This window comes from Natator depressus, chromosome 7 (assembly GCF_965152275.1).
Source record: "Natator depressus isolate rNatDep1 chromosome 7, rNatDep2.hap1, whole genome shotgun sequence".
In the NCBI taxonomy this organism is placed as follows: domain Eukaryota; kingdom Metazoa; phylum Chordata; order Testudines; family Cheloniidae; genus Natator; species Natator depressus.
Window position 1 is genome coordinate 31,430,417 of NC_134240.1, and position 25,186 is coordinate 31,455,602.

The 25,186-nt window shown below is 44.2% G+C and overlaps 2 protein-coding genes across 6 annotated transcripts in view; both read right to left on the reverse strand.

Annotated features, from left to right (window-relative positions):
• DPF2 (double PHD fingers 2) overlaps window positions 1-3,971 on the reverse strand; it is a 43,706-nt gene extending 39,735 nt beyond the window's left edge. For all 4 annotated transcript variants that reach the window (XM_074957947.1, XM_074957946.1, XM_074957949.1 and 1 more), the window contains exon 1: window positions 3,847-3,971. In XM_074957947.1, the coding sequence (XP_074814048.1) occupies window positions 3,847-3,878 (32 nt within the window). In that variant the 5' untranslated portion in view covers window positions 3,879-3,971. The remainder of the gene's footprint in view (window positions 1-3,846) is intronic.
• A 2,561-nt stretch (window positions 3,972-6,532) lies between these two features.
• CDC42EP2 (CDC42 effector protein 2) overlaps window positions 6,533-25,186 on the reverse strand; it is a 28,392-nt gene continuing 9,738 nt past the window's right edge. The window contains exons 2-4 of one of the 2 annotated variants that reach the window (XM_074957952.1): window positions 18,193-18,291; window positions 13,808-15,122; window positions 6,533-6,743 (exon numbers count right to left, since the gene is read on the reverse strand). In XM_074957952.1, the coding sequence (XP_074814053.1) occupies window positions 6,563-6,743; window positions 13,808-14,508 (882 nt within the window). In that variant the 5' untranslated portion in view covers window positions 14,509-15,122; window positions 18,193-18,291 and the 3' untranslated portion in view covers window positions 6,533-6,562. The remainder of the gene's footprint in view (window positions 6,744-13,807; window positions 15,123-18,192; window positions 18,292-25,186) is intronic. The other variant, XM_074957951.1, reaches the window with a different exon arrangement.

The window sequence follows — 25,186 nt, forward strand, 5'->3', positions numbered from 1 at the left end:
CAGCAGCCAATATCCAACCTAACCCCTTCCCAGTGGTTCAGCCCATACTAGAGAAAAATAAAAGCCTATTGGCTGCATCCACTTTTAACAATGAGCTGACACAGGTTCAACATGATTTCCTTGCTCAATATAGACTCGTTTTCCAAACTGTGAGTTATGACCCCTGAGGGAGGGAGGGGAAGAGGTGTCTTGAAACATCAAGCCAGCGGAGAGAAGGGTAAATAGCAGGGTGGGGGAAGGCAGTGGGGATCTGAAGGGAGCTTGGCTGGTCCTGGGTCCTGCACTGCCTGCTGGGCCCTCCTGCTGGACCTCATGGCAGCTCCTCCTAGTGCCATTGGAAGCCTCAAGTTAACAAGGAGGGGGAGACAGGGCTGCCATTTAAGTAGGGCAGGGGGAGACAGGGAGACTGTTCATGGTCCCATTGCAAGGCGGAGAGCATAGGTGCACAGAGCTGGCTATGTAGAGGCTGGTAACTGCCACTGGCAGCAAAATCCAAGGGCTGGCAGCACTGAAATGAGACACCACCACCCCCAGGGAGCTGTCGTGCAGAGGAGGGATGGGGAGGAGCCTGAGCTGCAATCCATGCACTTTGGTCTCCGATGGTAACTCCCCCTGAGACCTAGGGGTGGACCAGGGCTGGATGTAAGAAGGGGAAGCAGGGCTGAAAAATCTGCTCTAGCCCCAAAAAGTAATATCTGAATTGGCATCATTGTCCCTGCAGGCCATGTTAACAGATGTGAGCCCAAAGGTGGTCACGGCATGAAAGAATTCAGAAACCACTGAAAAAAGAAAAGGAGTACTTGTGGCACTTTAGAGACTAACAAATTTATTTGAGCATAAGCTTTCGTGAGCTACAGCTCACTTCATCGGATGCATTCAGTGGAAAATACAGTGGGGAGATTTATATACACAGAGAACATGAAACAATGGGTGTTACCAAACACACTGTAATGAGAGATTTCAGAGTAGCAGCCGTGTTAGTCTGTATCCACAAAAAGAAAAGGAACCACTGAGAAAAACCATTTTTCTAAAGGACATAGGAACATATTCTGCTTTCAGTTATACACAAGTAAATACAACACTGCAGACTTTGATAGAGTTACTCAAGATTTACTCTGGCATGACTGACAATGGGATCTGACCTCAATTCTATAAACCTGTTTTCTAAAATGGTATTAAAATGCTACTGGAGAGGCAGTATGGTCCAGTGGATAAGGAACTGGGCTGGGACCCAGGAGACCCAAGTTCTTTTCCTAGCTCTGTGATCTTGAGCAACCTAGTTCCCCCTTCTGTTTCCTGTCCCATCCTTTGTCTCATCTATTTGGATCATAAAGTGTTCAGGGCAGAGCATACATACGCTGCCTAGCACACTGGGTCCGCATTCTCAGATTTTACCTAATCTATACCAACCATGATTAAAAAAATCTACTTTAAAAACAGTTTTAGCTCACATACACAGTGGTAATTAAACATCCATCATTAGTTTTTAAAAACAGCTGTTCATTTACATCAGGGGTAGGCAACCTATGGCACTTGTGCAAAAGGCAGCACATGAGCTGATTTGCAGTGGCACTCACACTGCCCAGGTCCTGGCCACCGGTCCAGGGGGCTCTGCATTTTAATTTAATTTTAAATGAAGCTTCTTCAACATTTTAAAAACCTTATTTACTTTACAAACAACAGTTTAGTTATATATTATAGACTTATAGAAAGAGACCTTCTAAAAACGTTAAAATGTGTTACTGGCACGCGAAACCTTAAATTAGAGTAAATAAAGGAAAACTCGGCACACCACTCCTGAAAGGCTGCCGACCCCGATTTACATTTTATGTTTAAAAAAAAATTAAAAACCCCAACTGCCCTTTTCATTAAAAATAATTAAATTCCATGCTCATGTGACAAGTGGATAACTTGATACTTATATTTTGCTTGCTTTTAGACTGAACTAAGACCAGAAAACGTACAAAAAGTCACACACAGATCAAAAGAATGGGGAGGGTTAGGAGGATGTTTGGCTCAGTCATCCCTTATTTAAAAGCATGTTACTACAATACTCTACAGTAATAATCCAGTTACACTGTAGTAACATTTTGGTGCAGTGTAGCATTTGGTGCTGGGGATAACGATACTAACCGCCTTTGTAAAGTGCTTTGAGATCTAGTGATGAAAAACACTATATAAAAAAAGAGAGTCTATATTTTGGGCTACTACTCTACAATACCTGCACACCTGGTAGTGTATCTTTAGAGAGATCTAGATACCTATACGGCCCCTAATTACTGTGTACCTGTGCACCTCACAATTATTAATGGATTTTATCCTCACAACCCCCATAAGAGACAGGGAAATACAATCTGCTTTTTACAAATGGGGAACTGAAGCACAGGGCATATTAAGTAACCTACCCAGTGATATGTGAGAAACAAATGGCTAAGACAGGAATTCACCCTCAGGTACCTGAGGTCCATTGCAGTGCCTTGACCCCAAGACCACCCTTCTCTCTCTCTGCCCGAGGCTCAAATAGCTTGATTTGCAGAAAGAGAAAGTGATGCCCTAGTTGCTAAGACTGTCCTTTCCCCAAAGAATTTTTAAGAATACCTGCTGTTTAGTGTGTTCCAGATAACTTTTTTTTTTTTTCTCTTCTCAAGTTTCTTTAGAGACAGCAAAGGTTTGATAATGTCCAGAGAGGAAAGGAAAGAGGAACTTAATCAGAAGCATGGAAATCATATCACACACCTGGACTTAACCCCAAATACTGCTTCCTGACCACAGTCTGCCACATGACAGCCATTATTATGAATTACTGAAGAATCAAAGCAGACTGTAAGCTTATAACCTCAAGAAGTTATAAGCAATGTCATCACAATTACACACAACCACCACTTCTGTCAAGGCCTACCATCCTTATCCTACCTACCACAAAACCCTCTTCAATTGAAACCCTGCATTCTGGCTGGCTGAATCACCATGATTTTTCAAGTCCAGTTTTTAAAACAGCACTTTTGCTCCTTCACACCACTTTTATCAAGACTATGAGGTGAGCTGGCCCTTTTCACACCTTGGTGAGGTTAGGAAGCTATAGCCCTTACCCTTAGGGCAGTCTTGCAGCCACCCCTCTCGTACCTTCTCTTATTCTTAACGTTTAGGAAAGATGGGGGGCAGGACTGCTGGTTTAGAAGGTCAACGGAACTGTAGCCTTTCCAGCGCTCTGCACCCGTAGGGAGCAGTAGCTTGTGCTCCCATATGGATCCCCTGGAAAGAGAAGCTTCAACCCCTAGTCTAGCCTGAGCCTTGTGGAGGACCCTGTTCCTCACGGCAGCTATATAAATGGATGTCTTCTTCCCCATCCCCCAGTGGAACTGGGCGGGGGAGGGGGGACTGGACAGGAAATGTCTCCCTGCTGTTCTTGGTGGTGGTGTTGTGAGGAGGATAATCCTCCCTCCCCCCCCATACTAGAAGTGGGGGCTTTGCTCCCCTGGGGGCTTTGCTCCCCCCCATACTAGCAGTGGGGGCTTTGCTCCCCCCCTTCACATCCCGCAGGGACCCTATGGAGGCCAATCTGTGAGGGTGGTCTCCTCCCCCCATTCCCACCCCCAGGGGCCGCAAGGGGCCCATACTCCGCCCGGCTCCCCCCGCGCGCCGGGATCCCCACTCCGCCTGAGGAGCCGGCTGAGAAACTTTGCGCCTAACAATGAAAGCCCCATTGCAGGAGCCCTCCGCGCCACCGCCGGTCCGGGTCACTTAGATTCTCCCGAGGGGAGGGAGCCCAGCCGGGGCCCGGACTGCTCCGCTGAGGGCTCGGGGGAGGGGGGGGCAGGAAAACGGGGGAGAGGGGGAACCACTCACAGCTTCACCACATTCTGTACCACCGCCGCCATCTTCGCTCCGTCGCCTGGGCCCCTGTGGCCGTTCAGTGCGCAAGCGCCGAACGCAGGAAAGCTGCTACCGACTCACCCCGCCTACCCCAGGCTGCGCAAGCGCCACGGGCCGCTTGCCCACCTCTCTCCTTCCACCCCTACCCTCCGCCGCTGGACAATAACTGCGCATGCGTTGAGGAAAAATACGCGCCATCCCCTGCGCTGTGTCACCAATGCGCATGCGCTACCGCAGAGGCTTACACACGGCGATACCCATATCGCAGAGAGAGAACGCCCGACCTTGGCGCGACCACATGACGCATACGTAAAAGAGAACGCTCCTGGGAGAGCTGGTCTGGGGCGCATGCGCGGTAGCAGAAAATAGCGGGAAAATTGAGAAGGGGGAAAAGTGGGAAGAAATGAAGGAGGGGTGGAGGGAAGAGCGGGAGTAGGGGTGAGGGGAAGGAAGGGAGATGGGGAGAGCGGGAAGGGGGAGGGAGATGTTGCTATGCAGTCCCCAAGAGGCCCGCCCGGCTCCCTCACTGCACCAGCTGCTGCTGCCTGTGGCACTGACTGGTGCTGTCGTTGGGCTTTCATGCCTCACCAGAGTGGCTGAAGAGACTGATCTTTTTTTTCTGACCTCTGGACCATGCTGGCATGGGGTGTTTGTTGGGAAGAAAAGTTCTCCAGCTGCTCTGTGTAAACATGGGGGGGGAATATTGTGAGGTAGGTTGTTAAATTTTGCCTTATAAAAATCAAACACTATATCCATAACTCCCTAATGTAAACTGTGGCCCCAGGGGACTGGGCACTATCAATGCCATGTGCACGCATTCCCCCATCTGTACAGAATAAGTCTGATGGGAACCAGCCTGTTGAGTTTTAGATCAAGGAGAGACATTGTGAGGAATCTCTGTCAAATAGGGGAGAGACAGGTTGTGCCCGCAACGGACAAGACTCTTGTTCTGCTCATCATTGTCTGCTGGGTAGTGCCCTGCCTCCAGTTGCCCCTCATGCACTGGAGTAAGACTGCAGGACTGCTGCTTCTCTGGATGTTTATGGCTTGGGAGACATCTCATGAATCTATGCTGCACTGAAACAGAAAAAATTATTTGCCAGCTCACCTGCATTTGGAGAGGCTTACACCCTCAGATTTAACCTCATAAAATGCTTATCCCTGTGTTTGGAAGGTAAGCACCCTCAACACAATGCGAAACACAAATGAAAGTGGGGGGAATGGGAGAGAGTACTCACTTGTGTGTATTTTAGAGTCAGACAAATCATCTAATGGATAGGGCATTGGACTAAGATTCAATAAACCTGGGTTTAGGTCCTACTTCAGCCATAGATTCCCTGGGTAAATCACTTAATCTGCCCTGTGGTTCTGTTTGGCATTTGTTAAAAAAAAGGGGAGGGGGTAATGCTTTTCTACCTCCCAGGGGTGTTGTGAAATAAAATCCGTGAGTTGCTCAGATACTGTGGGAACAGAATAAGTATCTACATGAATAGATTTGGGTCTACATTCTCCCTCTCAATGTATGGGATAAAAAAAATTGTGGGTGAAAGTGTATTGCTGTATTTTGAGTCTGTTCTTGCACAGTGTGTTTTTTGAAGCTCAGCTGCACCCAGCATCTTCCTGACACTTTCTTGGCTTGTTAACTAGGAAAGATGAGCAGCAACATTTTTTCTCTGCCTTTTTTTCTCTTTCATTACAAATTGTAGGTTCCTTCTCCCCTGCAGCCTTTCCAAGACACAGTTTAGCTCTTTGTTTAAAGCTTCCCCTTCCCAGCTCCCCAGTAATTAATTTTGCAGTTAGCGTCTAACGGAAGGGTCTGCACAACACACATTTCAACTTTTGTTCAGGAGGTGCTCTTGCCAACCCCAGAAGAATTCCCCTTGCTGAGGTGCCAGTTTGGCTAGGTAGAGTTTCTCAGATTTCCTAATGCTGGCCAGGAGGGCTAAAATGTTTCCATTGAACTCTGTCTGTTTCCCTAAAACACACTGGCTGTTTGTTATTTTTGCACAACAGGGTTAATCAGGGATCTGAAAGCACCAAACTCTTATCCAGGAGTTGTATAAGCCATTTGGCCCTTTAAAATAAGTTGTCTGAATAATTCCTGTTCTCCAGGCAAATATAAATTCCCTGCAAGTATTTCCTAGGTCCTAGGGTGTTTAAGAATTTTATTAAGATGATGTTAAAATAAAAAAAATACGGTACAGAGTTTAAGTGTAGAGTTTCTGGTTATCAATATGAATAAGGTACAGATTATCAAGGGGTGCGAAGTTCAGTTTTGGATCGGATGGTGTGAGGGATACATAATCTGCAATATCCCCAATTAGGGGTAAAACGTTAACAGGTCAAAGTACAGACATTGAGATATGAGGGTATGTTGTTCATATAATGGCTATGTTCAGGTGTGGAGTATAATGAGTGGATACGATGGTGAGGATAGATTTACCCTCATTTGGTGAGATTTAATGTTCAGTGAGTTTATGGTTCCAGTTCATATGGTCCAATGGAAAAAGTCAGACCTCCAAGTGAGACAAAAAAGAATGTTTGCTGAAATTCCCACAGTAGACATTGGTGGCAAATGATGCGTGTGGCTGTACCTATGCAAATCCCAGCCCAAATCACTCTAAGGATGATGTGCACCTATGCAGTTAGCTCTTCCCTTGCTGTTTGCTTATTGAAACCAAAGTAAACATCAGTGATGCAAATAGCAGCTTTGCCTGTTAACACTAGCGTTTTGCACTGGTAACCCGGGCAAGTATCCACTGTAGACAAGGCCTATTTTGTAATTCTCTCTGTGATCTGTAAGGAAATCAACATTGCAGGAACCTGATGTCAGATCTCCCCGCTGTCCAGCCTGAATGGGATGATGTTTCCTGTTGGGACAAAGTAAGAAGAACAAGACATGGTTTCCATATCAACTCTAGCCAATCTTGGATGCCCAGCCAACAAAGTGCATTCCCTAATTTATTTCCTTTTTCCATCTGCACAATTCCTGCATTCTTTTTCGCCTCTCTCTTCCTCCTGGCCTCTTCCCAGCTCTCACTTCCCATTGCTAGCAATTTGTCTCATAGGTAGTTTGTATCCTACCTCCAAGATCATATGGAGCGTCAAATGCACTGCTAGGATAGAATGCAGGAGATCCGTATGTGATCTACCCACTAGATCCAGGAACAGAATTCAGGGATCTCAATTTTGTTGCTTGCTCTAACCTTTAAGCCACAATCCTAGAGCTGGAATAGAATCCAGAAATCTTCACTCAGATTCCCTCCCTCAAACCTCCAGATTACTCTCCCTCCCAGTGAGGTAGAAAACTCTTCATCCCAGAAAGATAGAAAACCAAAGGGAACTTGATTTAATTCTGCCATCATGGGCTCAGACACAATATTGAATAGGTTGGAACTAGTAACTTTCCTGGCAGAATGACCCTCGCTTCTTAAAACTAAGGTAAAAAGTCATATGTTTGGAGCTTTGGAACGATCATTTAGGTTATTCTCTGATTTTAGAAGTGAACAATCAAGAAAAGCTAGTTAAAAATTAAACAAAACCGAACTAAACAGGTTAAAAAGGGTCAGGGAGCAAAAGGAAGTTGTTGTCACCAGCACTGTGGGAAATCTCTGAGGTGGGCCAGATTTATTCAGTGGTTTTTACTGGCTTTGTAGGAGAAGAATAAGGCAATACTTATTGCAACATTTTAAATGGGCAGGAAGCCAGGGAGAAAACTCAAGAAGAAATGTGTGATAGCTTGGCTAAGTTTACTCTGAATACAGCTTCCATCAAAGACACTGTCAGCTTGACGAGAAGAGGAATTTACAAACAATCAGAAGATGAGAAAGCAGGCCAACTCGCTGTGAGAGAGTGAGAAGTAAGCTGTCACCATGATCTAAACTATTCTATTCTATATAATATTATGTTGGAACGTGTTAATGGCTGCCATCAAGTGGGTCTTGTGACTGTAGATAATCAAAGACCTGGTTAGAGCTGATGGATGAACACAGCACACTTTTCACCCTAAATGGAAGGAGCAGTTAAGCCTCTTCAGCTGGAAACAGTAAAAGTCACCCCCCCAAAAAACAATGGGCCATGTGGCAAGGCCTGATCTGAAACTGAGCCAAATGGGCTAAGAGGTTCCCTGATTTCAAATGCAGGGGGTAGAGGATGGTTTGGCAGATGTAGGACAGAAAAAGCCAGCAGATAGCTTAGCAAACAAAACAGTTAGTGAGCGTGGCCATGAGAGGGAGCAGATGGACAGAGCTCCTTAACCACAGGACCTGACTTCATTTGATTTACACCAGGAATGAACTTGTCTTGTTTTAATGTAAGCTTTATGCAAATCATGGCTGACATTTATTGTTTTTAATTGTTATCAAAGTGTGGCTGTGTGGTTAACAAAAATTAGTATTTACAGTGCAAAGTACTAATTATACCTATTTATAATGAGCCAAGTTTTTTTACCTCAGTTATTAGCAGGATTCCTTTAAGTTGGTCATTATTTTTACAGATGGATAATCTTAAAATGCTTAAACATTTTTTCTATAGCTAAAACATAAATCTCTGAAAATGGAAGTTTCTAATGTAATAATCACAGCAAGAGTCAGAAGGGTTTCGATGCCTTCCAGTCCTCCACACCTAATAGAACATTATACAAGGGGCAGGCTGGGTTTCCCTACTTAACAAGCATCAGCTAATGGGCTCTTTTGACAACAGGATACGAAACTAGATGGACCAATGGTCTGGTCCAGGGTAACAAAGAGACCAGACGAGATGGACCCATTGGTCTGACCTGAGATGTGGATACCAGGATACTTTGGCCTCTTGGTCTGATCCAGTGCAGCAGGGAGTGATGGGGCTGTTAAGCTAGATGTTTCATTGATTTGATACAGTATAACAGGAGGTTGAATACCAGACTTCATATATTAATGCTATGAATCCTATATTCCTAACTCATCACTAACAGTGGAAGGATTCATTTTAACAGTGAAGCAAATTTTAAGACTGACTGCAAAAAGTCATATGCTATTTGGAATTTTAAGTTGTATCTGTTCAAGTTTTAACACAGGACAGACAATTCTGACAACTGGGAAGACTGACGCCTAGAGTCTGTTCCTGCGTGCTAGTACGTCCTTCTTGGTAAGGGTTATTCTGTACCAGTCAGTGCAGATTTCTGATGCTTCCAAGGATGGGGTGTGGTGGGGGAGGTGAATTCCAAACACTTTAGTTTCAAGCTGAAATCTATTTGTGCATTCACTCTGATGTGCCAGCTAAGGTGAAATCCATGGAAACAAATGCCACTGTGCTGTCGCCATGGACACAAAGCCCCCACGAGGATTATGGGCAGCAATAGAAAAGCAGAGCTGCCCATTAGCAGATCTGCTCTGCACTCAAAAACATGGTCCGTTCCAGAATTTTTCTTGGAATTGTTTGGCTGAACAACAGCTTTAGTATGTTAGAAAATAAAGTTAACCTTGTGAGAGAGGGAGGAGAGACAGACTGACGGACAGGGATTGATCTTGGATAAAGCAAGCTACTGCAAAGATTAAATTGCAGAAGCCTGCATTCTAAATCTGAATTCATCCCCCCTGCCTCCTCCAAAAATCTCAACAGTGTTAATTGGCATCCATACCCTCTAGTGCCTGGAAATTCCTGCAGTGATGCCTAATTGAGTCATCTGTATAAGAAGGATAATCTAAACAGAAGAGATGGAGTCCAGATACCATGGTGATAGGCACATTAGGCATACCAAACAGGATTCTGTATTGCCTGCAACTTGTGTAGTCCTTTGCACCAATGCAAAGCAGGTATAAAATACTTACCCAGAGCACTAACAATTTGTACTCACTTTTATGTAGGACAATATCAGAAAAAGTGGGGTGGCCCCATACTGAGACAGACAGACCATACCCTAATACACCCAGATGTGGGTTAACATGTGAAGGATGAACTCTGCAAGTGTGTCAGGGGACCTGTTTCTTCTTCTGGGCTGCAGCATTTGTAGTGAGCGCCTACCCTAAAGCCTCAGTGTGACCCTGGAAACTGGTGGCAGCCAAAAGAGATCAGAATGTAGTAGGCAGCTTGCTGAGATGTTTTGCCATCTGAAAATAAACAGAAGGATGGTTGTAGGGTAGGAAGGATGGTCTAATCACTTGAATAGGGCCACAGACTGGGATGAAGAAGACCTGGGTTCAATTTTTGGCTCAGCCACAGACATGACCTTGGCCAAGTCACTTAATGTATTCTGTGACTCAGTTCCCCCACTATAAAATGGGGATATCTCACAGGATATGAGGATAAACTTTCATTGATGATTGTGAGGTGCTCAGATACCCTGGAGATGTGGGCCATCTATGTACCAACACAGGATAGGATGAACAGTATGCTGCATGGAGAACAGGGAGCCAAATTCAACAGTGGTATAAATCACACATAGGGCCAGATCCCTGACAGATGTAAGCCAGTGTAGTTCCATTGTCTTTAATGGATCCATGCCACTTTATACCAGCTATGGATTTGACATGGCATATAAGGTATCCTGAAAACAGCAGTGCAATTACACCCCTTTCTGACCCCCTGGATGTGTAAGTCATACTTGTTTTCCATCTCATAGAATTCCAACTCTTAAGACTTCTGACAGATTTACACCCCAGTGACCAGCCTCTACATTGCCCTGCACTTTGTGTAGTTATTTACACCCACTGAGATTGCAAGCTCTTTTGGGCAGGAACAATCTTTTTGTTAGATGGTGTTACAGCACCTTGGGGCCCAGATCCTTAACTGGTGATCCTTAAGCACAGCTTAAGGGGGAAAAAAACAGCTTTTATCCCCATTTAATTAGTCACAGAGGACCTGCTTCTGGTCTCCATTACACCATTGTAAATCAGGAGTAACTCCACTGCAAACAGGTCTAGATTCTCCACTGGTAAATCAGTGGAGCTCTGTTGACTTCACCAGTTCAGAATCTGGCCTCCTGGACCTAAAACTGGTGTAAAATCAGACCAGAATGAAACCCAGAGACTGCCATGGGAGTGTTCCCACATACTCCAGGCTGAATTTGGTCCAGTTTATCTGTTTTGCAGCCTGAAGGCTAGAAAAGTTGTCAAAACACTTATTTAAACCAAAATTGCTGCTTCTCTCAGGCAGCATTGCCTTATAAGGCACCTTAATCACATACACATTTGTCTCCTTTGTAAAGCCTCCCAACAGAAACAGATGGGCAGCATAAACAAGAGCTGAGACAGTTGTGCAGTGACAAGATGAGAGCTTGTTAGTTTAATGAGTCATTATTTATTCCCCTCTAGAAAAGATTAAACAAAATGATACACTCTGTACAAAATGCAAATCAGTGACGTTGAGATGTTGTAGGAAAAACATATTCTGATGTGGAGGGAGGAACAGAAGGTCAGTGCACCTTAATTCTTAAGGGTACACATCTTAAATTGTGAACTGAAGCTGCCAGAAATGTCCATGATGATGCTTTGAACTTAATTACTGCCTTTAAGCCAGTGGGTTCTCATATACTTTACATATATCAAACCTTGATATCTGTGTGACAAAGGGAAGGCATTTTTAATCCCTATTTTATAGATGGAGAAACTGAGGAAGAGACAATTGTGACACAGTAAATCTGTGGTAGAGCTAGGAACAGTGCTGAGTCCTGGGTCCTCACTGCTTCTAAGCACAAGACAACATCCTCCTCCCAGAGCTGGGAATAGAACCCAAGAGTCCTGACTCCCAGTTTCCTCCCCTAAGCATTAAACATTCCCCTCCCAGAGACGGAACTAGAACCCTAGAGTCAAAGGGATCTGATAGGTGCTTATACTATGTCCTCTCTCATACCCCAAGTCTGGGCGTTTGAAAAGATTTTAAGGGAGTCAGGCACCCAATTCCTATTAAATTTCAGATGGATTTGGGTGTCCAACTCCAGCAGGCTCTTTTTACAATCCTAGCCCCAAAAAATAATGCAAGTCTGAATTATTCCATATTGTTCCAACAAGGCATCCCCCACAGATTAGTTGAGCAGTCTTTTAAGTCCCTCCTTATATCCTACCTCTGCCATGACACCTACAAATCATTCTTGTTTAACACTGCTTAGGTTAGTGACAAGTGGAGACTACTATTTCTCTGCTTCATGCTGTTTCTTTTATTATTCCCTCATCCTCTCTACCCACTCAGTTGTGTGTCCTATCCAGTACTTACATAGTAAGATTGTGGAGGCAGAAGTGGTCTTCTATATTAAAATGTCTGTATAATACCTAGCACCATGGGGCCTTGATATTTGACTGGGTGGAAGAATGGCTACTAGACTGGGACTCTGGGGTGTTAGGTTCAATTCCTGGCTTAGCCCTGGATTCCCTGTGTGACCCTGCCCAAGGAATTTAAAAGCCTTTAAAAATCTGCCCATTGATCTATCCTTTGCCTCAGTTCCTCCAGCTATAAAATGGGGACAATGCTCCCCTACATCACAGGAGTGCTACGAGGATAAAGTCCATTAATGATGAGCGACACAGAATTACTGAGATAGACTGGAGTTCCTACCTAGGTACTAAAGTATTATAAATAAATAAATAAATAAATATAAAACCAAGGGCTGACATTTAAAAACCACCTAGGGAATTTTAATGGGAATTGGGAGTCCAAATCTTTTAGGCAACTTTGAAAATATGACCCACTTGAGCAAATGGAACCATCTGTTGTCTTGGTTATTTCTGCAGTTCTAATGCCAACAGAATTTAGATTTCCACCAATTTTAAGGCCAGAAGGGACCATCATCATTCTTCCTAACACAGACTAAAAAATGTCCCCACAAATTTCTGCATCAAGCTCAACAATTTGTGGTTGAATTAGAGAGTGTCTCTCAGTTTGTAGACTCCAAGTGATGGAGAATTTACCACATCCCTTGATAATCTGTTCCAGTGGTTAATTATCCTTGCTGTTGAAAAGTTTCATCTGATTTCCAGCTTGAAGTATGACTTCAACTTCCAACCATTGAATGCCTACGTCTGCTAAAATATACAGTCCGCTAATTTTTACTCCTAGCTTTTTTATAAAGAACGATCATCATCAAAACCAAATGTTTTTTTTCCTAGTTGCTTTACTAGTAAAGTGGCAGGTTCTTTTAAAAATCCAATTAAGAGGTTAAAAAAAATTGCTTACAGTCCATTTGACAATTCAAGTTATCTGGCAAACAGCAAGTGGTCAGGTTTTCAAACAGTAAATACAGATAGGAAAACAGTTTGATTTAGAATAGCATGGGTCAACTTGATTGAGTTGTACTACATCTGCGGGCAAGTTACATGACTAATGTGGACAGTGAATCTTGATTACAATGCTAATGAGAAATCCCCTTAATATATGTGGTTATATTCCAGTCTACATCTTTTTCTTCCCTTTAACAAGGACCTCAGCAATATGGCATCTCTCACAAGCTCTACTTTAACAAAGTTCTGTGTAAAATAGTCTCTCAATCTGAACCAGGATCCTTTTGAATTAAACTCTTGATATTCCACAGCATCATTCACACCACACCCACTACAAATAGTTTAAAATGACACGGTCCTTTTAAAAAAAGTCATATCCCTTAAAATTTATTCAGATCAGTAAAGTTAGAAGTCTTATTGCTAAGCGGCAATTTATTGCTGCTGCTGAATTTATCTTAGTTTCATACATTTTTCAGTACTGAGCAGCATTCAAAGGCCTGCGGCAAGCAACATAAAAAAAAAAAACGTTGGGCAATGCAGAAAGTAAGCAACACGCTCCTAAAAGCTTAATACCCTATTACTATGAGATGCACAATTGGGATTTCACACAGGATAAAATTCACTAATTCAAACTGGCCCAGTTAACCACATTCCACACTGGGGGAAAAATTCTTATCTACAAAATACTACATTTTAAAGTCTTTCCCCATGGAAGTCCCTTTAGTTTTCATGTCAGGATTTCTTGCCTGCCAGAATCTTGTATCACTTTCCCAGCTTGGTGTTTATCCATGACCTGAAGGACATCCTCCAAGATAGAAGGTCCCAGATCCACATGGAGGGAGAGCAGGGAACCAGCATGGGACATAAAGGACTCATCCTTATTTTTCTCTTCAACAAATCCATTCTGAGGGATGGCAAACAGCTCACTGGGGCTGCAGAGATGAGGGACAGGTTCAGAAGTCCTGCTATCCTTGGATGAAGTCAGTTCTGCCACAGCTTCCTTGCCTTGCAGAGTTGGTTGAACTTTGTCATCAAGGTGTAGCCTTGGTGGCTTTGGTGGGGCCTGGGTAGAGGGCAACATTAGAGCCTGTGGACCTCCAATGACAGGCAGCGAGATGGCATTCTTTAAGAGGGGCGAGGGGGCTTCAGAAAATGGTTGCTCATGACCAGAAATAGTAGCAGTCCTTGAGAACTCAAATGGCACTCCACAGTGGCTGCCCCTGTCAGAATATAAGCTACCTTCAGTCCTTGGTAGAAGGTGGAATTTCCCTTGCAAGAAAGAAATATCCCCAAACATATCATTCTCCCCACCACTCCCTATGTGAATAGTGTGTCTGAAGTCTCCCAAGGGGGGGCTGATCATATCAGAAGAAAGGATATCTCTGAGTTTTTCCTTCTTGCCCTTCCTACTGCCTCTTTTCAGGTAGATTGGGACCTTAGTGGACATCTTGCCGATTACTAAAGCCTTTATTATTCAGAGCTGGCCTGGCGAAGTCCATCAAAATAATCCCTCAGATGAGGGTATCTTTTTGGATCCTAAAAAAAACAGGTTTAAAAATAATCTAAATGTTTTCTGCCATTTTTTATAAAGAGATGTTTTGAAATGGAGTAGTAATATGTAGGGGGAAAGTTCTCACTGTCAAAATGGTTCAGGGAATTAATTTTAGCCACTCACAGTTTCTCTTTCTAAAGTTTGTTGGATATGTCACAGATAACAAAGTGACCCAAGTAATTCATTCCAGGCACTTGTGATGTCTTTTGAGAGTCCAGCAGTAAATCAGTTGCCTTAGAAAAATCAGCCTAAACTCTTAATGTCGGAATCAACAAAATGTATTAAATCCAGGGTGATTCGTATTTGATGAGGCTGAATGCAGACGTGTTAAGAAGTTGGACAAGTGACATGTTCCCAGTGGAGGCTGAGATTAGGAACACGCAGCTTCGCAAGTCAATTTGTTCTGTTCTAAATTTTCTTGAAGATGAAACTTGTCAACTCAGCAGAGCTTCCATTCCCTGACTCTGCCATTCATAATCCAGGTTTTACAACACTTTCAGTCAAACACGCTATAAAACAAATTAATAAAAAAAAAAGTTAGTTTTTAATCTTAGTCAAGATCAGTCATTTTTAATTATGTTGGAGAAGTTCAGTATGTATTTCAAGGAGCACTAGTAACCTTTAAAATTATCATTGCTTTTGAAATTAATTCTGCTTTTCCATGATTGGCACTGAGTTCCACAAGTCAATGTGTAAGCATGAGTCACAGAGATGAGGAGGATACAAAAAAAACAGACATTTATGCAAACAAGAATATAATCCATAGTTATGCTAGTGAGGATAAATAATTGTAAATTAGACCAACCGTCATGTCTTAAACCAAGCACTAAGTGCCTGGGGTTGGAAAGAAACATCAAGTGAGACTTTCCTAAGTGATTTAGGAGCTTTCATATAGGTGCTTTTGAAAATTCCGTTCCCCCATAAGTATGCTCCTGCAGAATTGCCTATTATGTGGAATTTACACCTTTGATTCATCTGGTGCTGGATACTGGTCAGTCATTGATCTGAGCTGACATAGCAAAGTGGTGGGAGTACCATGCTAAATGGACTGTTAATTTGATGGAAGGAGGCCAGGAAATTGGACTACACAGGCCCACTGGTCTTATAAAGCATGAAGTGTGGGAATACTGAGTTGGATGGATTCACTGGACTGATCTAGTATGACAATTTTTATGTTCCTAAGTTTCAAAAAGCTTCCCATCTCCTCATACATCTTTCAGATGGATGAATGACAACTAACCAGTTACTGATACCACATGAAAGAAAGATACAATACAACTACAGGACTGGGAGACAGGAATTCCTGGATTCTTGGCTCTGCTACTGACTCCCCCTGCATAACCTTGGACGAATCTCTTCACCTCTCTGTGCCTCAGCTTCCCTAAACTATAAAATAGGAACCATAACACTGCCCTAAGTCACAGGAGTGTTGGGCAAGTTAAATAGTTCATGCAAGTAAAGCTCTTTGAAGACAGATATTATGAGCTCTTCAAGGAAGGGAATGCATATTGCTGCATGTCCACAGCACATTGCACAATGAGCCTCTACTCTCAGTTGAGGCCTTTAGGCACTACCATAATGCAAACAACTGAAGAACCATAAAATACTAAAAAGAAAAGAAGTACTTGTGGCACCTTAGAGACTAACCAATTTATTTGAGCATTAGCTTTCGTGAGCTACAGCTCACTTCATCGGATGCATACCGATGAAGTGAGCTGTAGCTCACGAAACCTTATGTTCAAATAAATTGGTTAGTCTCTAAGGTGCCACAAGTACTCCTTTTCTTTTTGCGAATACAGACTAACACGGCTGTTACTCTGAAACATAAAATACTATTGACCACAGGCCTGTTTACACTCCAGTCAAATACCCAACTATTCAGAGCAAGCAGACCTCTTTGCTCAGTATACTCAGCACTTCTGGAAAGAAAAGAAGAGTGTCTGCCAAGCAGCTGAGATACTGCAGGCCAGTTCTTCGTCCTCCAGACAATCCCAAGCCATGATGAATTTTGCAAGAGAGTCACTCAGCATTCCAAAGTGAACCACATTTGCAGTGTTCCATTCGCAGCCACTTAAAAACAAATGCAAGGCAACCGGCTGAAAGCTCTGTTTGGACTCTGGGAGTTTGTCTTACCTTCTATTTTAAAGCCCCCAAAAAATCTCCACAAAACCACATTTAAAAAGAAACAACTTTGTGCCAAAGGTAAAGGGGAAGCCATGTGATGTGCACACCCTGCATTAATGAGAGGGGGAGTCGCCAGCGCATATCAATTTGTTAAAAACTCAAGAGCCTTTTGCAATTCAGGATGGTTTTTAAATGTCAGTCTGTGCCAAATGAATTAAGCAGGATTCCCTTTGGGACAGCTCTTCTCACAGTAACATTTCAAGTATTAGCATTGTTATGAGCTGGGTGGATCTTTGTTATAGACTGAGTTAATACCGCGACCTAAAACAGAAAGTGTATGAACCCACCCCAGGGCTTTTGGCCGATTATTCTTTTTCGGGGGTGGGGGAGTGAGGGAGGAAGACAGAACAGAAAAAACTGAGGAAGTCAGAGAGAGCCTAAAGGAGCAGCTGAAAGAAACCTGGGGAGAGGTTTTTGGTCAGGGGAGCAGGCTGAAAAGCATGCTCTTAGTGCTGTGAGCAAAGGAAGCTGTTTCCTGCTATTTGATTTTTTCTGGGTTCAGAGTCTCAGGACTTTGTCCATTCTTTATAAATAAACAAAACTGCATTAAAGAAAATACTAGACTCCATCAATTTCTACTTCCAACTGGAACATCCCCAGGGTCCTAAAATTTTGGCTAGCTGCTCAGGTCAAAAAGGGGCAACACTGAGGTCAAGAGTGGGATCCAGTCTTCGAGGAGAAAAATTGTGTGCTGGTATTCCTGTTGAACCAAGATGGAGCAAATGATTGCGATGCTTGCAGAAATCAAAGATGGTCAAAAGGAACTGAAACAGGACTTTGAAGCTTCACAACAGAAAGTAAAACAGCATCTGGAAGATTTCAGAAAGGGCAGAGGGTTGATTTTCAGGCAGGGGTCAAATCAGTGTGGGAGCAACAACCCCTTATGTTCAGACAGGTTCGGAAGTCCAGCTACAAAGCTCTAGGGTGGAATGACAAGACGGGTCAAAGAGGTGACCAGCAACCTGAGTGCCGTAGACCAGAGGTTTTGTCCATTAAATAGTGGAGACCAGGCAAGTTTTAGCCAACTTGAAACTTGCTAACAGAGATAAGCAGCAGCAAGGACTAGGAGCTGAAAATTCAGTTCCAAAAGAAAACCAAAGAATCACAGATCACAGTGGAAGACAGCTGCCTGGATAAGAAATTGAGCCAGCCAGAGGACTTTGGTAAGACCAGACATTTACAACAGTTATCAACCCAATTTGTAACCCACAAAGTCCCGGAGGGGCCAGCTCCAGTGATGCAAAAACCTACTATCTTTGAGGGGGAAACTCCCTGGGAGGCTTATTTGGCTCAGTTCAACATTCTAGCTCAAATCAGTGCTGTGAGATGGACAGAAAGGGGGGTTACTAGCATCCAACTTGAGTGACCCAGCTCTGATAGTGCTGCATAACTTACCCCCAGAAAAGAGATGGAGTTATCCAGACCTGGTACAAGCCCTTGACATGCAGTCTGGAGTCAGCCATCAATCTGAGCTAGCCAGGGCACAGCTAAGATCTAGAAAAAAAGGGAAAGAAGAAACCCCACTTGAACTGGCAGAGAACCTCAAAGCTTATGTTCCTGGCATATCCAGATACCACAAAGGCCTTCCAGGATAGATGGGCAATGGATCAATGTGTAGATGCTCTGCTGGACCTGACTTGCAGATCAGTATCAGCGAAAGGGGATCAAAGTCATTCTGAGAGGCTGTGGAATTTGCTACAGAACTTGAACCTTGAAGAGGAAGCAGCTATTAGTGAGGAAGATGGATGCTGATGACCTTGAGCCCTGTAACTACAATTGTGTGTGTAATATATATGATGGAAAGGGGGATTCTAATCTGGATCATGACCACATTAAATGATTGGAACAAATGATAAATATTGTTTGTACAAGGGAAATTGGCAATAATTAAAAAAATGAAAAGAAAACCATTCAGTTAAATGCTGTTACTGTGACAAAACTAGCCACAAAAAGGAGTGTTATACATTTAAGGAAGGCCAAGACAGAAAGTTACAAGTGTCTAGTGAAAGCCTCTCTCCTAGTTTGAGAAATGGGGGGACATTAAGCTGAAGGGGAAAAGCTTAGGGGTACAAGGATCAGCCCCAGTTTTTGTTTAGCTGCCCAGATCTAATGGGAGTTTGGCTATTGAGTGTGTAGAGCAGTGGTTCCCAAACTTGTTCCGCCGCTTGTGCAGGGAAAGCCCCTGGCGGGCCGGGCCGGTTTGTTTACCTGCTGCATCCGCAGGTTCGGCCGATTGCGGCTCCCAGTGGCCGCAGTTCGCTGCTCCAGGCCAATGGGAGCTGCTGGAAATGGCGTGGGCTGAGGGACGTACTGGCCGCCGCTTCCAGCAGCTCCCATTGGCCTGGAGCAGCGAACCGCAGCCACTGAGAGCCGCGATTGGCCGAACCTGCGGACGTGACAGGTAAACAAACCGGCCTGGCCCGCCAGGGGCTTTCCCTGCACAAGCGGCGGAACAAGTTTGGGAACCACTGGTGTATAGGATCTGTGATGTATATTCTCAGGGGAATCTTAGCTCCTAAAGTTCTGTAGTTCTGAAACAAGAACTGATCCCATTTCCTTTGCTGAATGTCTCTGACAAACAGCAAATAGTGAGAAAAGGCACTGCAGTTGCGAAATGTGAGCTGGGTATCTGGTAAACACTGTTATGGAAGAAAACTACAAGGGGGGAAGTGAGCTCCCAGAGTTGGACTTGTTCCAGCACAGTGCTGTACACTTACACAGGGAACAGCAGAACAATCTAAGGGCTGGTCTACACTAATGCTGTAAGTAAGTCAATATAACTTAGGTCAGTTTACAGCGGTGTCTACACTGCGCTATGTCGACAGGTGATGCTCTCCCATCAACATAGCTTCCACCTCTCAGGGAGGTGGAGTACAAATGTGGAGGGGAGAGCGCTCTCCCATTGACTTAGCGTGTCTTCACTAGACCCGCTAAACCGGCACCGCTGCATCGATCGCAGCAGTGCCAGTTTAGCCAGTAGCATAGATATAGCTTAAGACTTTCTGGTTAGAAATTAAGAATTGTTCTCCTTATCCAACAAAGATATAGGTTCTACTGGTCCAACACAAGATTGATACTGGGGGAAACCAACCCATTAAACAGCCATCTCACTGGTTACCAGAGGCTAAAAGGGAAGAGGCACTACAGGACACTGAGAAAAGGTATCAGGAATGGAAGGCATATCAAGCCTTCAACCAGTCGCTGGGGCTCACCCATAGTTCTGGTTAAGAAAAGGTTGGCAGCACCAGATTCTGTGTGGACTCTAGAAATTAAGTGATAACCTGGATCCTGTAAAAAGTGGGTATGGCAAGTGGAAATGGATCCAAAAGACAGGGGGGGAACTGTTTTCACTGCAGGACCAGGCTTGTGGCAATTTAAAGTGGTGGCTTTCGGTTTGTGCAATGCGAATCTAATAGAGAGGGTATTATGTGGGTTGTCCTCTCAGCCTGTCTGTTATACCTAGATGATATTCTGGTGCATGCTTAAATAGTTCAGCAGGAACTAAAATATTTACAAATGGTCTGTGATAAGCTGAAGGTGGCCAATTTGAAACTTAACCCAAAGAAATGTGAGTTGTTCCAAAAAGAGGTAATCTGCAGTGGGCCAGACATGCCAAACCTGCAGGAAAAAAACACAGAAATTGGGCTTGTTTTTGGCTTTATTAGCTTGTGAGTTGCTTGTTGGCTAGTTTTTGGCTTGTAGCTTGTTGCTTCTTTTTTTTTTGATCGGCTCCTAGCAAGCAGGGGCAAGGGGGGAGAGATTCAGGGATGCACAGTGGGCCTACCACAGTCCCCGACTGCACGCCGGAGGGATCTAGTTACATAGAGTGTTTGGATTGGCTTGTTTTGGCCTTGTTTTGAAATGGGATTAGCTTGATTTTTGGCTTATTGTGAAAGTCGGGGTGCTTATTTACCGCATGAAAGTTGGTGAGTGTGCAGTGGGCACACAATTAGCAAGGGGGAAATTTCCACTCACAAAAAGAAAACTGAGGCTGTACAGAGCTGGCCAATTCCCCAGACACTCTCAGATGTGCAGTGTTTTACAGGGTTCCGCTCCTGTTACCGAAGGTTTATTTGTGGATTCGCCAATATTGCAAAACCCCTGCACAGGTTGGGTGAGAAAGGGAAACCGCTTCACTGGTCAGCAGAGTATGATGTAGCATTTTCAGAGTTGACAAAGGCTCTTGTGACTACTCCTGTCTTGGCGCACCCATGATTCAAAACCCCATTCATACTGGACCCAGACGCTAGTGCTTACAGACTGGAGGCAGTTCTGATAAAAGAACACATGGACTTGAGAGGGTGGTAGCTTAGACTTTTACTATACTAAGTTCTCCTGAGAGAAATTATTGCACCATCCAAAAATAACTCCTAGCTGTGGTTAAATCTATAGAACATTTTTCATCACTATTTGTGTGTGAGGAATATTATGGTCAGGACAGACCTGCAATGGCTCTTTAGATTCAGGTTTCAGAGTAACAGCCGTGTTAGTCTGTATTTGCAAAAAGAAAAGGAGTACTTGTGGCACCTTAGAGACTAACCAATTTATTTGAGCATAAGCTTTCGTGAGCTACAGCTCACTTCATCCGATGAAGTGAGCTGTAGCTCACGAAAGCTTATGCTCAAATAAATTGGTTAGTCTCTAAGGTGCCACAAGGACTCCTTTTCTTTAGATTCAGGAATCTTGCGGTACAGCTTGCCAGGGGTTGGAGAAACTGCAGTGCTACAATTTCACAATCACACAGAGGCCTGGCCATAAGCATGGTAATGCTGATGCCTTGTCCAGACAGGTCTCTTGAGAGGCTAATTGCAAACACTGCCCCAAGCAGAAGAGCAAGGAATTAGCTGCTCAAGGGAATGGGAGTGCCTCCAGACCCTTCCTCTAGTCTAATTCGCAGAAATGCCGGTGTGCCTGGTTCATCCACCAAAAGACTGAGGAAAGGGGTAGCAGAAATGGACTCCGGAGCAACTAAAAACTTTCCCAAGACTATCCTGACACAGGATAGGGCGTATTGGAAAAATCAACTGGAAAATGTATCCACCCTGGAATGTAGTGTCTCCTCACAGTAAAAGCTTTCTGGTCACAGTGGGAAAGCTTGGAATTTTAAAAAGAAATATTTTAGAGGTGATGGGAGAAACCAGAAGGTGATGGATACTGGTATACTGAAAAAGGAGGTCCTAAAGTTATGTCATGATCTTATAACTGTAGGACATTTTGGTGTTGCAAAAAACTTAGACAAATTAAGGGACAAGTTCAACTGGGTAAAAAGCAGCCAAGACAGTTCGTGCAAGAAATGTGCTCTTTGCATTGCGAAGATGGTCCCCCTAAAACAGGGAGAACCCCTTTGCAGTAGTATCTTGAGGGGACACCAATGGAGTGCATTGCCGTTGATGTTCTTGGGACCACTGCCTGAGACAGAGGCTGACAATCAATACCTGCTGGTAGCTATTAGCTAATGGACTACTTCACAAAATGGTCTAAGGCTTACCCAATAAAAAAAATTAACAGGCTGTGACAATAGCAGGGATCCTAATGAATGAATTCTTCACCAGATCTGCAATCTTGGGTGAGTACACACAGATCAAGGGAGAGACTCTGAATCCAAAGTGTTTCAACAGGTTTGTGAGATTCTAGACATTCACAAAACTCACACCTACATTCTGATGGGATGGTGGAAAGCTTCAGTAGGTTTTGGCCAACCAGGCTGTTAAAAGTCCTGTCGGAGGTGCTGCCTGGCTAAGGCGGGCTAGTCCCTACCTGTTCCGACACCGTACTGTGCCCCAGAAGCGGCCAGCAGCAGGTCCGGCTCCAGGGCACAGCACAGGCCGTGGTGCCAGGACAGGTGGGAAGCCTGCCTCTGCACCCCGGTTGCGCTGCTGACTGGGAGCTGCCAGAGGTAAGCCTGCGCCCCAATCCCCTGCCCCAGCCCTGAGCCCCCCCTCAAACCCAGAGCCTCCTACTGCACCCCAAACTCCTCAGCCCTTGCCCCATCCCAGAGCCTGCACCTCTACCCCAGAGCCCTGACCCCCTGCCCCATCCCAGAGTCCCCTTCACTCCCTGAGCCCCTCATTTCCAGCCCCACCCCTCAGCCCTCACCCCTGTACCCCAACCCTCTGCCCCAGCCCTGAGCCCCTCCCACACCTCTAACCCCTCATCCCCAGCTCCGTTGGGTCGTGGGCATCAACAATTTTCTTCAACTGGGTGACCAGAAAAAAAGTTTGAAAACAATAGACAGCAGTAGGTCAACAGAAAAATTCTTCCATCAACCTAGCTACCACCTACATCAAACACAAGAAACCCTCCCATCAGCATAAGTAATGTCTACACTTGAAATGCTACCCGCTGCAGCTGCGCCACTGTGGCATTTCAAGCCCTTATAGAACAGCAGTCAATGAGAGTACAAAGTGTACCCCACAGGCCTCATGTTTGGGCAGGAGCTAAAGCAACCTCTTGTATGGAGTGGCTTTCTGAAGTGGAACAAAGGAATTTGGACTGTGTGGAAACCCTACAACCCAAAATTGAAAAAGTTCACACCTTTCCTAGGGAAAATTTGAGGCCTCTGACAAAATGAAAAGGCTCTATGATAAGAAGGCATATGCAGAAACTTTTAAAAGAAGAGACGTGTGGTCTGGCACTACAATCATTGAAGGAAGAAGGATAGAAGCCCTAAACTGGATGAATTTTGGGAGGGACTATATACAGTCTTAACACAAATAAATGAAGTGGCGTCCATGATACAGTTAGATCCCAGGAGTAAGCCCAGAAGTTATCCATCAGGACCATCTGAGAAGATATCGCAGACAGAATTTCAGCTTGGCTACCTCCGGAATCTGAGAATGGAGCTGTGGAAATTGAAGCTGGAAAAGTTGTTACAGAGGTGAATTCCCCGTTAGAACAAAATGGCCAGGCTCTGCCTCAGCCATCGAATTCCACAGAAACAACCTCAGAAGAACACTGAAAGGCAATCCAGGGAGAGAAAAGCCCCACAGGGATTTGGGTGGGAATAAAATTGTTTTGGGCTGGTGATATGAAACCATCTCAACAGAAAGATAGGTATATGTGTAAATAGTTAACCTTGTATCATTTTAAATGTATTTAAAAAAATTTATTTCTGTTTGGGATGGGTTCTTAAGTGCCACCATTAAAGGCTTCACTGGGACAAGGAGCAAACCTAGGAGCAGGTATTGTTATGGACTGGGTGGAACCTTGTTTTGGGTTGAGGTAAAACCCACACCTAAGACAAAAGAAATGTGTGAATTGTGAACCTGCCCAGAGGCTTTTGGCTGAGTATTATTTTGATGTAGGGGGTTGTCGGGGAGGCCAAATACAAAAACTGGGAAAGACAGAGGCCTGGTCTACACCTAAAACTTAGGTCGACCTACCTATGTTGTCCAGGGCTGTGAAAAATTCACACACCCCTGAGAAACAGAGTTAAGACGACTGAAGCCCCAGCATAGACACCGCTAGGTCCACGGAAGAATTCTTCTGTCAAAAACCAGTTGGAGAACACTTCAATCTCTCTGGTCACTCGATTACAGACCTAAAAGCGGCAATACTTCAACAAAAAAACCTTCACAAACAGACTCCAACGAGAGACTGCTGAACTGGAATTAATTTGCAAACTGGATACAATTAACTTAGGCTTAAATAGAGACTGGGAGTGGATGAGTCATTACACAAAGTAAAACTATTTCCCCATGTTTACCCCCCCCCCCCCCCGTTCCTCACACGTTCTTGTCAACTGCTGGAAATGGCCCACCTTATCACTACAAAAGGTCCGTCCGTCCCCCCACCCCGCCCCCTCCTGCTGATAATAGCTCACCTTAAGTGATCACTCTGGTTACAGTGTGTATGGTAACACCCATTATTTCATGTTCTCTATGTATATAAATCTCCCCACTGTATTTTCCACTGAATGCATCTGATGAAGTGAGCTGTAGCTCACGAAAGCTTATGCTCAAATAAATTTCAGAGTAACAGCCGTGTTAGTCTGTATTCGCAAAAAGAAAAGGAGTACTTGTGGCACCTTAGAGACTAACCAATTTATTTGAGCATGAGCTTTCGTGAGCTACAGTACGTATGCATACAGTATGCATCCGATGAAGTGAGCTATAGCTCACGAAAGCTTATGCTCAAATAAATTGGTTAGTCTCTAAGGTGCCATAAGTACTCCTTTTCTTTTTTCAGATAAATTTGTTAGTCTCTAAGGTGCCACAAATACTCCTTTTCTTTTTGCGAATACAGACTAACACGGCTGCTACTCTGAAATCTGTCAACCTTGCTACTGCTTCTCCAGGGGGTGGATTTACTGCTACTGCAGCCATGGAAAAACCCCTTCCATTGCTCTACCAAGTGTCTGTCTACATTACATCACCACAGCAGTGTAGCT